We start from the raw sequence: 16,124 nt of genomic DNA on the forward strand, positions 1-16,124 counted from the left end.
ATCTAGTCATTAACCATGTTTTACTAGTCATCTAGTCATCAACCATGTTTTGCTAGTCATCTAGTCATCAACCATGTTTTGCTAGTCATCTAGTCATCAACCATGTTTTACTAGTCATCAACTGTGTTTTACTAGTCATCTAGTCATCCACCATGTTTTGCTAGTCATCTAGTCATCAACCATGTTTTACTAGTCATCAACCATGTTTACTAGTCATCTAGTCATCAACCATGTTTTACTAGTCATCAACCATGTTTTACTAGTCATCTAGTCATCCACCATGTTTTACTAGTCATCTAGTCATCAACCATGTTTTACTAGTCATCAACCATGTTTTACTAGTCATCAACCATGTTTTACTAGTCATCTAGTCATCAACCATGTTTTACTAGTCATCAACTGTGTTTTACTAGTCATCTAGTCATCCACCATGTTTTGCTAGTCATCTAGTCATCAACCATGTTTTACTAGTCATCCACCATGTTTTACTAGTCATCTAGTCATCCACCATGTTTTACTAGTCATCTAGTCATCAACCATGTTTTACTAGTCATCAACCATGTTTTACTAGTCATCAACCATGTTTTACTAGTCATCTAGTCATCAACCATGTTTTACTAGTCATCAACCATGTTTTACTAGTCATCTAGTCATCAACCATGTTTAACTAGTCATCTAGTCATCAACCATGTTTTACTAGTCATCTAGTCATCAACCATGTTTTACTAGTCATTAACCATGTTTAACTAGTCATCTAGTCATCAACCATGTTTTACTAGTCATCAACTGTGTTTTACTAGTCATCTAGTCATCCACCATGTTTTGCTAGTCATCTAGTCATCAACCATGTTTTGGTAGTCATCTAGTCATCAACCATGTTTTACTAGTCATCAACTGTGTTTTACTAGTCATCTAGTCATCCACCAAGTTTTACTAGTCATCAACTGTGTTTTACTAGTCATCTAGTCATCAACCATGTTTTACTAGTCATCAACCATGTTTTACTAGTCATCTAGTCATCAACCATGTTTTACTAGTCATCAACTGTGTTTTACTAGTCATCTAGTCATCAACCATGTTTTACTAGTCATCAACCATGTTTAACTAGTCATCAACTGTGTTTTACTAGTCATCTAGTCATCAACCATGTTTTACTAGTCATCAACCATGTTTTACTAGTCATCTAGTCATCAACCATGTTTTACTAGTCATCAACCATGTTTTACTAGTCATCTAGTCATCAACCATGTTTTACTAGTCATCAACCATGTTTTACTAGTCATCTAGTCATCAACCATGTTTTACTAGTCATCAACCATGTTTTACTAGTCATCTAGTCATCAACCATGTTTTACTAGTCATCAACCATGTTTTACTAGTCATCTAGTCATCAACCATGTTTTACTAGTCATCAACCATGTTTTACTAGTCATCTAGTCATCAACCATGTTTTACTAGTCATCAACCATGTTTTACTAGTCATCTAGTCATCCACCATGTTTTGCTAGTCATCAACCATGTTTTACTAGTCATCAACCATGTTTTACTAGTCATCAACCATGTTTTACTAGTCATCAACCATGTTTTACTAGTCATCTAGTCATCAACCATGTTTTACTAGTCATCTAGTCATCAACCATGTTTTACTAGTCATCAACCATGTTTTACTAGTCATCAACCATGTTTTACTAGTCATCAACCATGTTTTACTAGTCATCTAGTCATCAACCATGTTTTACTAGTCATCTAGTCATCAACCATGTTTTACTAGTCATCTAGTCATCAACCATGTTTTACTAGTCATCAACCATGTTTTACTAGTCATCAACCATGTTTTACTAGTCATCAACCATGTTTTACTAGTCATCTAGTCATCAACCATGTTTTACTAGTCATCTAGTCATCAACCATGTTTTACTAGTCATCTAGTCATCAACCATGTTTTACTAGTCATCAACCATGTTTTACTAGTCATCAACCATGTTTTACTAGTCATCTAGTCATCAACCATGTTTTACTAGTCATCAACCATGTTTTACTAGTCATCTAGTCATCAACCATGTTTTACTAGTCATCAACCATGTTTTACTAGTCATCTAGTCATCAACCATGTTTTACTAGTCATCAACCATGTTTTACTAGTCATCTAGTCATCCACCATGTTTTGCTAGTCATCAACCATGTTTTACTAGTCATCAACCATGTTTTACTAGTCATCAACCATGTTTTACTAGTCATCAACCATGTTTTACTAGTCATCTAGTCATCAACCATGTTTTACTAGTCATCTAGTCATCAACCATGTTTTACTAGTCATCAACCATGTTTTACTAGTCATCAACCATGTTTTACTAGTCATCAACCATGTTTTACTAGTCATCTAGTCATCAACCATGTTTTACTAGTCATCTAGTCATCAACCATGTTTTACTAGTCATCTAGTCATCAACCATGTTTTACTAGTCATCAACCATGTTTTACTAGTCATCTAGTCATCAACCATGTTTTACTAGTCATCTAGTCATCAACCATGTTTTACTAGTCATCTAGTCATCAACCATGTTTTACTAGTCATCAACCATGTTTTACTAGTCATGTAGTCATCAACCATGTTTTACTAGTCATCTAGTCATCAACCATGTTTTACTAGTCATCTAGTCATCAACCATGTTTTACTAGTCATCAACCATGTTTTACTAGTCATCTAGTCATCTACCATGTTTTACTAGTCATCAACCATGTTTTACTAGTCATCTAAAAAGCATTACAAAGCATTACATGGGCTTGCATTACATGGGCTTGCATTACATGGGCTAGCATTACATGGGCTTGCATTACATGGGCTTGCATTACATGGGCTTGCTCCTACCTATCTCTCTGATTTGGTCCTGCCGTACATACCTACACGTACGCTACGGTCACAAGACGCAGGCCTCCTAATTGTCCCTAGAATTTCTAAGCAAACAGCTGGAGGCAGGGCTTTCTCCTATAGAGCTCCATTTTTATGGAACGGTCTGCCTACCCATGTCAGAGACGCAAACTCGGTCTCAACCTTTAAGTCTTTACTGAAGACTCATCTCTTCAGTGGGTCATATGATTGAGTGTAGTCTGGCCCAGGAGTGGGAAGGTGAACGGAAAGGCTCTGGAGCAACGAACCGCCCTTGCTATCTCTGCCTGGCCGGTTCCCCTCTTTCCACTGGGATTCTCTGCCTCTAACCCTATTACAGGGGCTGAGTCACTGGCTTGCTGGGGCTCTCTCATGCCGTCCCTGGAGGGGGTGCGTCACCTGAGTGGGTTGATTCACTGTTGTGGTCATCCTGTCTGGGTCGGCGCCCCCCCCCCCTTGGGTTGTGCCGTGGCGGAGATCTTTGTGGGCTATACTCAGCCTTGTCTCAGGATGGTAAGTTGTTTGTTGAAGATATCCCTCTAGTGGTGTGGGGGCTGTGCTTTGGCAAAGTGGGTGGGGTTATATCCTTCCTGTTTGGCCCTGTCCGGGGGTGTCCTCGGATGGGGCCACAGTGTCTCCTGACCCCTCCTGTCTCAGCCTCCAGTATTTATGCTGCAGTAGTTTATGTGTCGGGGGGCTGGGGTCAGTTTGTTATATCTGGAGTACTTCTCCTGTCCTATTCGGTGTCCTGTGTGAATCTAAGTGTGCGTTCTCTAATTCTCTCCTTCTCTCTTTCTTTCTCTCTCTCGGAGGACCTGAGCCCTAGGACCATGCCCCAGGACTACCTGACATGATGACTCCTTGCTGTCCCCAGTCCACCTGGCCATGCTGCTGTTCCAGTTTCAACTGACCTGAGCCCTAGGACCATGCCCCAGGACTACCTGACATGATGACTCCTTGCTGTCCCCAGTCCACCTGGCCATGCTGCTGCTCCAGTTTCAACTTCCACCTGACTGTGCTGCTGCTCCAGTTTCAACTGTTCTGCCTTATTATTATTCGACCATGCTGGTCATTTATGAACATTTGAACATCTTGGCCATGTTCTGTTATAATCTCCACCCGGCACAGCCAGAAGAGGACTGGCCACCCCACATAGCCTGGTTCCTCTCTAGGTTTCTTCCTAGGTATTGGCCTTTCTAGGGAGTTTTTCCTAGCCACCGTGCTTCTACACCTGCATTGCTTGCTGTTTGGGGTTTTAGGCTGGGTTTCTGTACAGCACTTTGAGATATCAGCTGATGTATGAAGGGCTATATAAATAAATTTGATTTGATTTGATTTGATCTAGTCATCAACCATGTTTTACTAGTCATCTAGTCATCCACCATGTTTTGCTAGTCATCTAGTCATCAACCATGTTTTACTAGTCATCCACCATGTTTTGCTAGTCATCTAGTCATCAACCATGTTTTACTAGTCATCTAGTCATCCACCATGTTTTACTAGTCATCTAGTTATCAACCATGTTTTACTAGTCATCAACCATGTTTTACTAGTCATCAACCATGTTTTACTAGTCATCTAGTCATCAACCATGTTTTACTAGTCATCAACCATGTTTAACTAGTCATCTAGTCATCAACCATGTTTTACTAGTCATCTAGTCATCAACCATGTTTTACTAGTCATTAACCATGTTTAACCGGTTCCCCTCTTTCCACTGGGATTCTCTGCCTCTAACCCTATTACAAGGGCTGAGTCACTGGCTTGCTGGGGCTCTCTCATGCCGTCCCTGGAGGGGGTGCGTCACCTGAGTGGGTTGATTCACTGTTGTGGTCATCCTGTCTGGGTCGGCGCCCCCCCCTTGGGTTGTGCCGTGGCGGAGATCTTTGTGGGCTATACTCAGCCTTGTCTCAGGATGGTAAGTTGGTTGTTGAAGATATCCCTCTAGTGGTGTGGGGGCTGTGCTTTGGCAAAGTGGGTGGGGTTATATCCTTCCTGTTTGGCCCTGTCTGAGGGTGTCCTCGGATGGGGCCACAGTGTCTCCTGACCCCTCCTGTCTCAGCCTCCAGTATTTATGCTGCAGTAGTTTATGTGTCGGGGGGCTGGGGTCAGTTTGTTATATCTGGAGTACTTCTCCTGTCCTATTCGGTGTCCTGTGTGAATCTAAGTGTGCGTTCTCTAATTCTCTCCTTCTCTCTTTCTTTCTCTCTCTCGGAGGACCTGAGCCCTAGGACCATGCCCCAGGACTACCTGACATGATGACTCCTTGCTGTCCCCAGTCCACCTGGCCATGCTGCTGTTCCAGTTTCAACTGACCTGAGCCCTAGGACCATGCCCCAGGACTACCTGACATGATGACTCCTTGCTGTCCCCAGTCCACCTGGCCATGCTGCTGCTCCAGTTTCAACTTCCACCTGACTGTGCTGCTGCTCCAGTTTCAACTGTTCTGCCTTATTATTATTCGACCATGCTGGTCATTTATGAACATTTGAACATCTTGGCCATGTTCTGTTATAATCTCCACCCGGCACAGCCAGAAGAGGACTGGCCACCCCACATAGCCTGGTTCCTCTCTAGGTTTCTTCCTAGGTATTGGCCTTTCTAGGGAGTTTTTCCTAGCCACCGTGCTTCTACACCTGCATTGCTTGCTGTTTGGGGTTTTAGGCTGGGTTTCTGTACAGCACTTTGAGATATCAGCTGATGTACGAAGGGCTATATAAATACATTTGATTTGATTTGATTTGATCTAGTCATCAACCATGTTTTACTAGTCATCAACCATGTTTTGCTAGTCATCTAGTCATCAACCATGTTTTACTAGTCATCTAGTCATCCACCATGTTTTGCTAGTCATCTAGTCATCAACCATGTTTTACTAGTCATCCACCATGTTTTGCTAGTCATCTAGTCATCAACCATGTTTTACTAGTCATCTAGTCATCCACCATGTTTTACTAGTCATCTAGTTATCAACCATGTTTTACTAGTCATCAACCATGTTTTACTAGTCATCAACCATGTTTTACTAGTCATCTAGTCATCAACCATGTTTTACTAGTCATCAACCATGTTTTACTAGTCATCTAGTCATCAACCATGTTTTACTAGTCATCAACCATGTTTAACTAGTCATCTAGTCATCAACCATGTTTTACTAGTCATCTAGTCATCAACCATGTTTTACTAGTCATTAACCATGTTTAACTAGTCATCTAGTCATCAACCATGTTTTACTAGTCATCAACCATGTTTTACTAGTCATCAACCATGTTTTACTAGTCATCTAGTCATCAACCATGTTTTACTAGTCATCAACCATGTTTAACTAGTCATCTAGTCATCAACCATGTTTTACTAGTCATCAACCATGTTTTACTAGTCATCAACCATGTTTTACTAGTCATCTAGTCATCAACCATGTTTTACTAGTCATCTAGTCATCAACCATGTTTTACTAGTCATCAACCATGTTTAACTAGTCATCTAGTCATCAACCATGTTTTACTAGTCATCTAGTCATCAACCATGTTTTACTAGTCATCTAGTCATCAACCATGTTTTACTAGTCATCAACCATGTTTTACTAGTCATCTAGTCATCAACCATGTTTTACTAGTCATCAACTGTGTTTTACTAGTCATCAACCATGTTTAACTAGTCATCTAGTCATCAACCATGTTTTACTAGTCATCAACCATGTTTTACTAGTCATCAACCATGTTTTACTAGTCATCTAGTCATCAACCATGTTTTACTAGTCATCTAGTCATCAACCATGTTTTACTAGTCATCAACCATGTTTAACTAGTCATCTAGTCATCAACCATGTTTTACTAGTCATCTAGTCATCAACCATGTTTTACTAGTCATCTAGTCATCAACCATGTTTTACTAGTCATCAACCATGTTTTACTAGTCATCTAGTCATCAACCATGTTTTACTAGTCATCAACTGTGTTTTACTAGTCATCAACCATGTTTTACTAGTCATCTAGTCATCAACCATGTTTTACTAGTCATCAACCATGTTTTACTAGTCATCAACCATGTTTCACTAGTCATCTAGTCATCAACCATGTTTTACTAGTCATCAACCATGTTTTACTAGTCATCAACCATGTTTTACTAGTCATCAACCATGTTTTACTAGTCATCTAGTCATCAACCATGTTTTACTAGTCATCTAGTCATCAACCATGTTTTACTAGTCATCAACCATGTTTTACTAGTCATCAACCATGTTTTACTAGTCATCAACCATGTTTTACTAGTCATCTAGTCATCAACCATGTTTTACTAGTCATCTAGTCATCCACCATGTTTTACTAGTCATCAACCATGTTTTACTAGTCATCTAGTCATCAACCATGTTTTACTAGTCATCAACCATGTTTTGCTAGTCATCTTGTCATCAACCATGTTTTGCTAGTCATCTAGTCATCAACCATGTTTTGTTAGTCATCAACTGTGTTTTGCTAGTCATCTAGTCATCAACTGTGTTTTGCTAGTCATCTTGTCATCAACCATGTTTTGCTAGTCATCTAGTCATCAACCATGTTTTGCTAGTCATCTAGTCATCAACCTTGCGCAGTACCACGGAGTAGAGACGGTGGGTGCAGCTTCGATTTTTGGACCAATGGCAGAATAGGAAGCATTGTTAGATTCTGTTGGCGTGAGAATGAAGATGAGTGGAGCTGAAAGGGTGTCGTGGGTGAAGAGTCTGAGGAAGAACGGTGGTAGGAACCACTTTCCAGATTTCCTAGAGTGCCCTGTAAGGGTGAAAGAGGCCGCAGTAACTAGGATCAAGGCTATCCATTAGGTCTCCTATGTGGAGGCAGTACACATGCTGAAGGAGCGAGTGGTGATGAGATGGTAGTGGATTCCCCACAGCCTGTAGTTCATGTAATGCATCAGAGGGATCTTGAAATACTAATAGTGAAGAAGGTGAACTTAGTTTGCGTTTATTGCGCAAGTGATAAATTGCACTTGACAAAATTATAACAAATAGAATAACTCGATATCATTGTGAAGGTGCCGAAAATATTTTTGTATCTCCAGGACTTCACGTCCGATACGTTGCAGGGAATGCTGGATGAAGATAGACATTTTAATCCGACTGAAGGAATTTTAGTATATGTATTTAGTTGCTTATGGAATATTAGGTGTATGTTTTTTCCCCTTCCCCTATTATTACAACGTTAAGTTTTCACCCCATCCAGTAGGTGGCGGCATTCACCTCTCTGTTTGCGGACCGCCATAATACCAGAAGAAGAAAGAAGACAAAGACATTTTTTTACATTTTTAAAACAAGTATTTAACTATTTTTTAAATTATTTTTTATTTTGTATAACAAAGTATAATGGATGTATATTATAGTCCAGTTGGGGTGGTAATGCAACGTATTGGATGCCAACCGCCATTAAACGATGGAGGAGAAGAAGGAGGAAAAGGAAAGAAGAAATCAAGTGTAGCATATTATGAATAAACATGGAGTGGGTGATTACACAGGCCTTCTGGAAGATCTGGCGAAGAACAAGATGATGGACAAGAAAAATAAACTGGAAATGTTTACGAGGGAATATGGAATGAGGGATTTCACAGAACCGTTTGGAAGACCTTGAGGAAACTGAGAGTGACGAGAGTGAGAATGAATTAGATGTGGTGGTGAGTGCAGTGATGACTGTTGAGAAGAAGATGAGTGTAGAGGGAAGCAGTCTGTCGAGGAAGGTTGGCGTCAAGTGCAAAAAGCAGAATACGTGCTCCAGTAGCTCAGAGATGGAACCGGACGAGAGTGTGGATGAAATTCCTGCAGTGAGGACCGCCGAGATCGGGCCTCTGTCCGAGGATGTAAAGGATGATTCTGGCCCAGCACAGAAAATGTTGTATGCCGAAGCAGTGAAGAGGGTGGTAGACGAAGATGGGTACGGGGTGGGGGATCCTGAGAGGAGTCCTGTGAGTTTACTGCTGAACATTTGCAGGGGGTGTTGAGTGGTAGTGCTCTGTCCTCCCAGACGGTTGGTCTGGAGTAGGATTAGGGAAGGTTAAATAGTGGAATGGGGTGGTGTTTTACTGAGGGCTAATACTTTTCAGGGTAATTTTTCCTTTTCTTGTTAATTAATGTGGGTATTCCGTGAATGGCCTCACACTCCAGTACAGTAGGGGGCGGTGTATGCACATTCAATTGGATGCGAGCCGTCAACACAATCCTAAAGAAGAAGAAGAAGTCTGATTGGTCTGAAAGGCTTGGCTCATCAAACTGTACCATGGATGCTGCTGTTGCCAAAAAACCAAAGCTATGCAGATTCTTCTTTCCTTTGGAAAAGCAATTGATGTTATTTCCCATTTTAATTCTGCTGATAAACCAGGCCTCTAAAATGAACGCCGAGGACGGCGTTATGGAGGAACTGGCATCTGAGAAAGAGGCAGAAGAAAGTCATCGACAGGACAGTGTGAATTTATTGACATTCATTTTACTGCTGACATTAACAATTCTGACCATTTGGCTTTTCAAACACAGAAGAGTTCGTTTTCTCCATGAGACCGGGTTGGCAATGATATACGGTAAGACTCGACACATTAATCTGTCAGACGTTTGCAACGCATGTAACTTTGCCAACCCAACCCCCTAATCCCCGTATGAATGATGCCAACTCACGTCGGTGATTATTAGTGCGGCTCTATGTCACTGCTACATTGAACCACGACGAGTTAGTTACAATTGATCAATGTTGTAGGTACATTGTAGACAGTTAAAATGTTACGGTATTACATGATGCGCCATTCAGCGCTCATTCCCAGTCCTAATTGGTTCAGATGGGAGTGACAGCCTCTGGAATGTGCTACACAGTATTTAGATTGGGCATCACAGTCCTGCATAGATACCCACAGAGCCATGTTCCTATGCCACCAACAAATAGCAATATATTGTAGCTTTGACTCTATTGGTATAGCCTGAATCACATTGCACTATTGGCTAGTAGGCCTAATCATGATTTTTACTTGACATATTAGCAGATAAATTGTATAACGTCATGGCCTGGGCTTACAAATACTGTGTTGACTCATTCATTACCCATAGCAGCTTGTAGTAACTGCTCCATATCATGGATGGAATATCTATCTAATCTGTCTGTCTGTCAGTCTGTCTCCTATCTAATCTATCTATCTAATCTGTCTGTCTGTCTGTCTGTCTGTCTGTCTCTATCTATCTCTCGCGCTATCAATCTCTGAATATATTTATCTGCATATCTGCCATGGGATGCAGTCAGTGTGGCGCAACTACAATACAAACATCACCTGATGTATCTGAAAATGTGCTTCTTACTCTGCTGAGTCGAGACATGTCAATGTGATGTGAATCAAGAGCCTATCCCCCTTAGAGAATAAGAGCACCTCCTCCCAGCTGCCCACTGCTCTGAGGCTATGAAACACGGTCACCACCGATAAATCCACTATAATTGAGAATTTCAGTAAGCATTTCTCTACGGCTGGCCATGCTTTCCACATGGCTACCCCTATCCCGGTCAACTGCCCGGCACCTATCCCGGTCAACTGCCCGGCACAGCAACCCGCCAAAGCCCCCACCGTTTCTCCTTTACCCAAATCCAGATAGCTGATGTTCTGAAAGAGCTGCAAAATCTGGACACCTACAAATCAGCCGGACTAGACGATCTGAACCCTCTCTTTCTAAAATTATCTGCCAAAATTGTTGCAACCCCTATTACTAGCCTGTTAAACCTCTCTTTCGTATCGTCTGAGATTCCCAAAGATTGGAAAGCTGCCGCGGTCATCCCCCTCTTCAAAGGGGGTGACACTCTAGACCCAAACTGCTACAGACCTGTATCTATCCTACCCTGTCTTTCTAAGGTCTTCGAAAGCCAAGTTAACAAACAGATTACCGATCATTTCGAATCCCACCATACCTTCTCTGCTTTGCAATCTGGTTTCCGAGCTGGTCACGGGTGCACCTCAGCCACGCTCAAGGTCCTAAACGATATCATAACCGCCATCGATAAGAGACATTACTGTGCAGCCGTATTCATTGACCTGGCCAAGGCTTTCGACTCTGTCAATCACCACATTCTTATCAGCAGACTCAACAGCCTTGGTTTCTCAAATGATTGCCTCGCCTGGTTTCCCAACTACTTCTCTGATAGAGTTCATTGTGTCAAATCGGAGAGCCTGTTGTCCGGATCTCTGACAGTCTCTATGGGTGTGCCACAGGGTTCAATTCTCGGGCCGACTCTCTTTTCTGTATACATCAATGATGTTGCTCTTGCTGCTGGTGATTCTCTGATCCACCTCTATGCAGGCGACACCATTCTGTATACTTCTGGCCCCTCCTTGGACACTGTGTTAACTAACCTCCAGACGAGCTTCAATGCCATACAACTCTCCTTCCGTGGCCTCCAACTGCTCTTAAACGCAAGTAAACCTAAATGCATGCTATTCAATCGATCACTGCCCACACCTGCTCGCCCGTCCAGCATCACTACTCTGGACGGCTCTGACTTAGAATACGTGGACAACTACAAATACCTAGGTGTCTGGTTAGACTATAAACTCTCCTTCCAGACTCACATTAAGCATCTCCAATCCAAAATTAAATCTAGAATCGGCTTCCTATATCGCAACAAAGCATCCTTCACTCATGCTGCCAAACATACCCTCGTAAAACTGACCATCCTACCGCTCCTCGACTTCGTTGATGTCATCTATAAAATAGCCTCACACTCTACTCTACAAACTGGACGCAGTCTATCACAGTGCCATCCGTTTTGTCTCCAAAGCCCCATACACTACCCACCATTGCGACCTGTACGCTCTCGTTGGTTGGCCCTCGCTTCATACTCGTCGCCAAACCCACTGGCTCCAGGTCATCTACAAGTCTCTGCTAGGTAAAGCCCCGCCTTATCTCAGCTCACTGGTCACCATAGCAGCACCCACTTGTAGCAAGCGCTCCAGCAGGTATATCTCACTGGTCACCCCAAAGCCAATTCCTCCTTTGGTTGTCTTTCCTTCCAGTTCTCTGCTGACCATGACTGGAACGAATTGCAAAAATCACTGAAGCTGGAGACTCATATCTCCCTCACTAACTTTAAGCACCAGCTGTCAGAGCAGCTTACAGATCACTGCACCTGCACATAGCCCATCTGTAAACAGCCCATCTATCTACCTACCTCATCCCCATACTGGTATTTATATATTTATTTTGCTCCTCTGCACCCCAGTATCTCTACCTGCACATTCATCTTCTGCCGATCTACCATTACATTGCTATATTGTTATTACTTCGCCACCATGGCCTATTTATTTCCTTATCTTACCTCATTTGCACACATTGTATATAGACTTTTTGTTTTCTTTTGTTCTACTGTATTATTGACTGTATGTTTGTTTTACTCCATGTGTAACTCTGTTGTTGTACGTGTCGAATTGCTACGCTTTATCTTGGCCAGGTCGCAGTTGCAAATGAGAACTTGTTCTCAACTAGCCTACCTGGTTAAATAAAGGTGTTCTCAACTTGCCTACCTGGTTAAAATAAGGTAAAAAAAATAAAAAAAATAGGATTTAAATTTCCCAAAGCCCTGTTGCTGGAGGGCAGCTTTTTTTTTTTGCGCAGATTGTAATTAATTTTTTTACCTAATGGTTCCTCCACCATTTCCTATGACTGAAAATAGTATCTATTTGGCGGTGTTATAGAGGTTGGTGTGCAGGATACCTGACGAGACTACGTCGGCGAGTGGATAAACTCTCTCCGTTCTGTTGGCGAACATGCAGTCACTTGAGAATGGCTGCCGTTGTAAAGCTCTTAACCAATTCTGCTATTTTGTGTGTTTTTGTTGCTCCAAGACAAGGCCTAAATCCCGTCATTCGCAATAAGAAAATACAGGGGGGGGCAGATCAGGGTGCCTTGTGAGAATTTGTCGACGAGTGGTTAACCCGCCTCTATCATCCGTTCTATTGGCCAACGTGCAATCATTGGAGAATAAACTGGATGAGCTCCGTTCAAGACTATCCTACCAACGGGACATTAAAAACTGTAATATCTTATGAGTCGTGGCTGAACGACAACATGGATCATATACAGTTGGCTGGGTTTTCGTGCATCAACAGGACAGAACAGCTATTTCCGGTAAGACGGGGGGTAGGGGGGTGTCTATTTGTCAATAACAGCTGGTGCGCAATGTCAAATATTAAGGTAGTCTCGAGGTATTGCTTGCCTGAGGTAGAGTACTTCATGATAGGCTGTAGACCACACTATCTACCAAGAGATGTTATAAAAAAAACATTTTCAACTCAAACTGAAGGAGTTTGCATTTTGGCGCAGTGCTGAGGGGGATATTTTTCATAGCCGTCATACTAAAGCAGGAAGTACCAGTGACTCGCTCAATACGAAAGTAGTCAGATGATGTGAATGCTACGCTACAGGGCTGTTTTTCTAGCACAGACTGGAATATGTCAATGGCATTGAGGAGTATAACCCCTTAGTCTTCATCAATAATCATCTTCATCCTTTGACGCTTTGCTTATTTGATGGTTCGTCTGAGGGCATAGCGGGATTTCTTTTAAGCGTCCAGATTAGTGTCCCGCTCCTTGAACGCGGCAGCTGTAGCCTTTAGCTCGGTGCGGATGTTGCCTGTAATCCATGGCTTCTGGTTGGAATATGTACGTGCGGTCACTGTGGGGACGATGTCGTCAATGCACTTATTGATGAAGCCGATGACTGTGGTGGAAAACTCAATACCATTGTCAGGATCGAGGCAAAGATGAACAGAGCAAAGTACAGAGAGATCCTTGATGAAAACCTGCCCCAGAACACTCAGGACCTCAGACTGGGGCGAAGATTCACCTTCCAACAGGACAACGACCCTAAGCACACAGCCAAGACAATGCAGGAGTGGCTTCGGGACAAGTCTCTGAATGTCTTTGTGGCCCAGTCAAAGCCCTGACTTGAACCCGATTTGAACATCTCTGGAGAGACCTGAAAATAGCTGTGCAGCAACGCTTTCCATTCAACCTGACAGAGCTTGAGAGGATCTGTAGAGAAGAATGGGAGAAACTCCACAAATACAGGTGTGCCAAGCCTGTAGCGTCATGCCCAAGAAGACTCGAGGCTGTAATCGTTGCTAAAGGATCTTCAACAAAGTACTGAGTAAAGGGTCTGAATACTTATGTCAATGTGATATTTCTGTTTTAATGTTTTTATAAATGTGCAAAAATGTCTAAACCAGTTTTCTTTGTCATTATGGGGTATTGTGTGTAGATTAATGAGGGAAAAAAAACTTTAATCCATTTTACAATAAGTAACAAAATGTAGAAAAAGTAAAGTGGTCTGAATACTTTCAGAATGTACTGTGTGTAGGATGAACCTTGACTAGAATACAGTATATACATTATACAGTGGGTTAAACAGTATGTAAACATTATTAAAGTGACCAGTGTTCAATGTCTGTGTACATAGGGCAACAGTTTCTAAAGTGCAGGGTAGAGTACCGGGTGGTAGCCGGCTAGTAACCGTGACTAAGTTCAGGGCAGAGGCAGGCTAATAGTGGCTGTATAACAGTCTGATGAGATGGAGATACAAGCTGTTTTTCAGTCTCTCGGTCCCAGCTTTGATGCACTTGTACTGACCTCGCCTTCTGGATGGTAGCGGGGTGAACAGGCCGTGGCTCGGGTGGTTGTGGTCCTTGATCTTCCTGGCCTTTCTGAGACACAAGATGCTATAGATGTCTTGATGGGCAGGCAGTGTGCCCAGAGTAGATTTTTATTCTCCACAGGACGGTAGAGCCCTAGTGACAGTGACAATCCACAGGACAGTAGAGCCCCAGGGACAGTGACACTCCACAGGACAGTAGAGCCCCAGGGACAGTGACACTCCACAGGACGGTAAGAGCCCCAGGGAATGTGACAATCCACAGGACGGTAGAGCCCCAGGGACAGTGACAATCCACAGGACGGTAGAGCCCCAGGGACAGTGACAATCCACAGGACGGACGGTAGAGCCCCAGGGACAGTGACACTCCATCCAGGAACTCACCACAACGGAGTTCCCGGGACATCCAATTTCTACTGCTTGAGTTCCTGATAGAATATTGGCAAAAATTACCACCAGCACCTATTTCAGTCCTTGTCAAGCACCATGTTGCAGGATAATAACACATATTGTCAGTTAGAAACGGTTTCACATGGCATATGCCTCTTCGGTGTCATTAGTAGGAGGTTGCCACAGCCTGCTGGGGTTGCCTAGAGGACCAGAATTTGTCCGTCTATCTCTCTGCGTAGTCTGTGTGTGAGCCTGGCCCTCTTTAAGATGCACTGCACACCGTCCTGGCTGGTCTTAGCTGGAGGACAGACAGACAGACGCAGCTGCCGTGTGTTGCTGAGACATGACTGACTCTATGCTAATGTCCTAATACTGACTTAAGCAGTAATAATAATGTAGCTAGTAATAATAATAATAATAATGCAGCTAGTAATCATAATGTAGCTAGCAAATGTAATAATGATAATGTAGTAATATAATAATAAAATATTAATAGTAAAATATTAATGATAGCTACAGTAATAATAATAATAATGTAGCTAGCAAATGTGATAGTGTAGTAATAACAATAGTGTAGCTAGTAATAATAATACATAATAATAATGTAGTTAGTAATAATGGTATTAGTAGTAATAATGTAGCTCATAATAATGTAGCTAGTAGTAGCAATAATAATTAATAATGTAGTTAGTAGTAATAATATTAATAATAATGTAGCTAGTAATAATAATATTAATAATAATGTAGCTAGTAGTAATAATATTAATAATAATGTAGTTAGTAGTAATAATGTAACTAGTAATAATATAAATAATAATAGTAGTAATAATAATAATGTAGCTAGTAGTAGCAATAATAATTAGTAATGTAGTTAGTAGTAATAATGTAACTAGTAATAATATAAATAATAATAGTAGTAATAATAATAATGTAGTTAGTAATAATGGTATTAGTAGTAATAATGTAGCTCATAATAATAATATTAATAATAATGTAGCTAGTAGTAATAATATTAATAATAATGTAGCTAGTAGTAATAATATTAATAATAATGTAGCTAGTAGTAATAATATTAATAATAATGTAGCTAGTAATAATAATAATAATGTAGCTAGTAGTAGAAGTAATACCAATTTAATAATAATGTAGTTAGTAATAATAGTATTAGTAGTAATAATGTAGCTCGTAATG

General features: G+C 41.5%; 1 protein-coding gene across 2 annotated transcripts in view; it reads left to right on the top strand.

The window, feature by feature from the left end:
• The first annotated feature begins 9,079 nt into the window (after positions 1-9,079).
• slc9a7 (solute carrier family 9 member 7) overlaps positions 9,080-16,124 on the top strand; it is a 95,103-nt gene continuing 88,058 nt past the window's right edge. Inside the window, exon 1 of one of the 2 annotated variants that reach the window (XM_031822264.1) lies at positions 9,080-9,448. In XM_031822264.1, the coding sequence (XP_031678124.1) occupies positions 9,151-9,448 (298 nt within the window). In that variant the 5' untranslated portion in view covers positions 9,080-9,150. The remainder of the gene's footprint in view (positions 9,449-16,124) is intronic. The other variant, XM_031822263.1, reaches the window with a different exon arrangement.

Source organism: Oncorhynchus kisutch, linkage group LG4 (genome assembly GCF_002021735.2).
Source record: "Oncorhynchus kisutch isolate 150728-3 linkage group LG4, Okis_V2, whole genome shotgun sequence".
In the NCBI taxonomy this organism is placed as follows: Eukaryota; Metazoa; Chordata; class Actinopteri; order Salmoniformes; family Salmonidae; genus Oncorhynchus; species Oncorhynchus kisutch.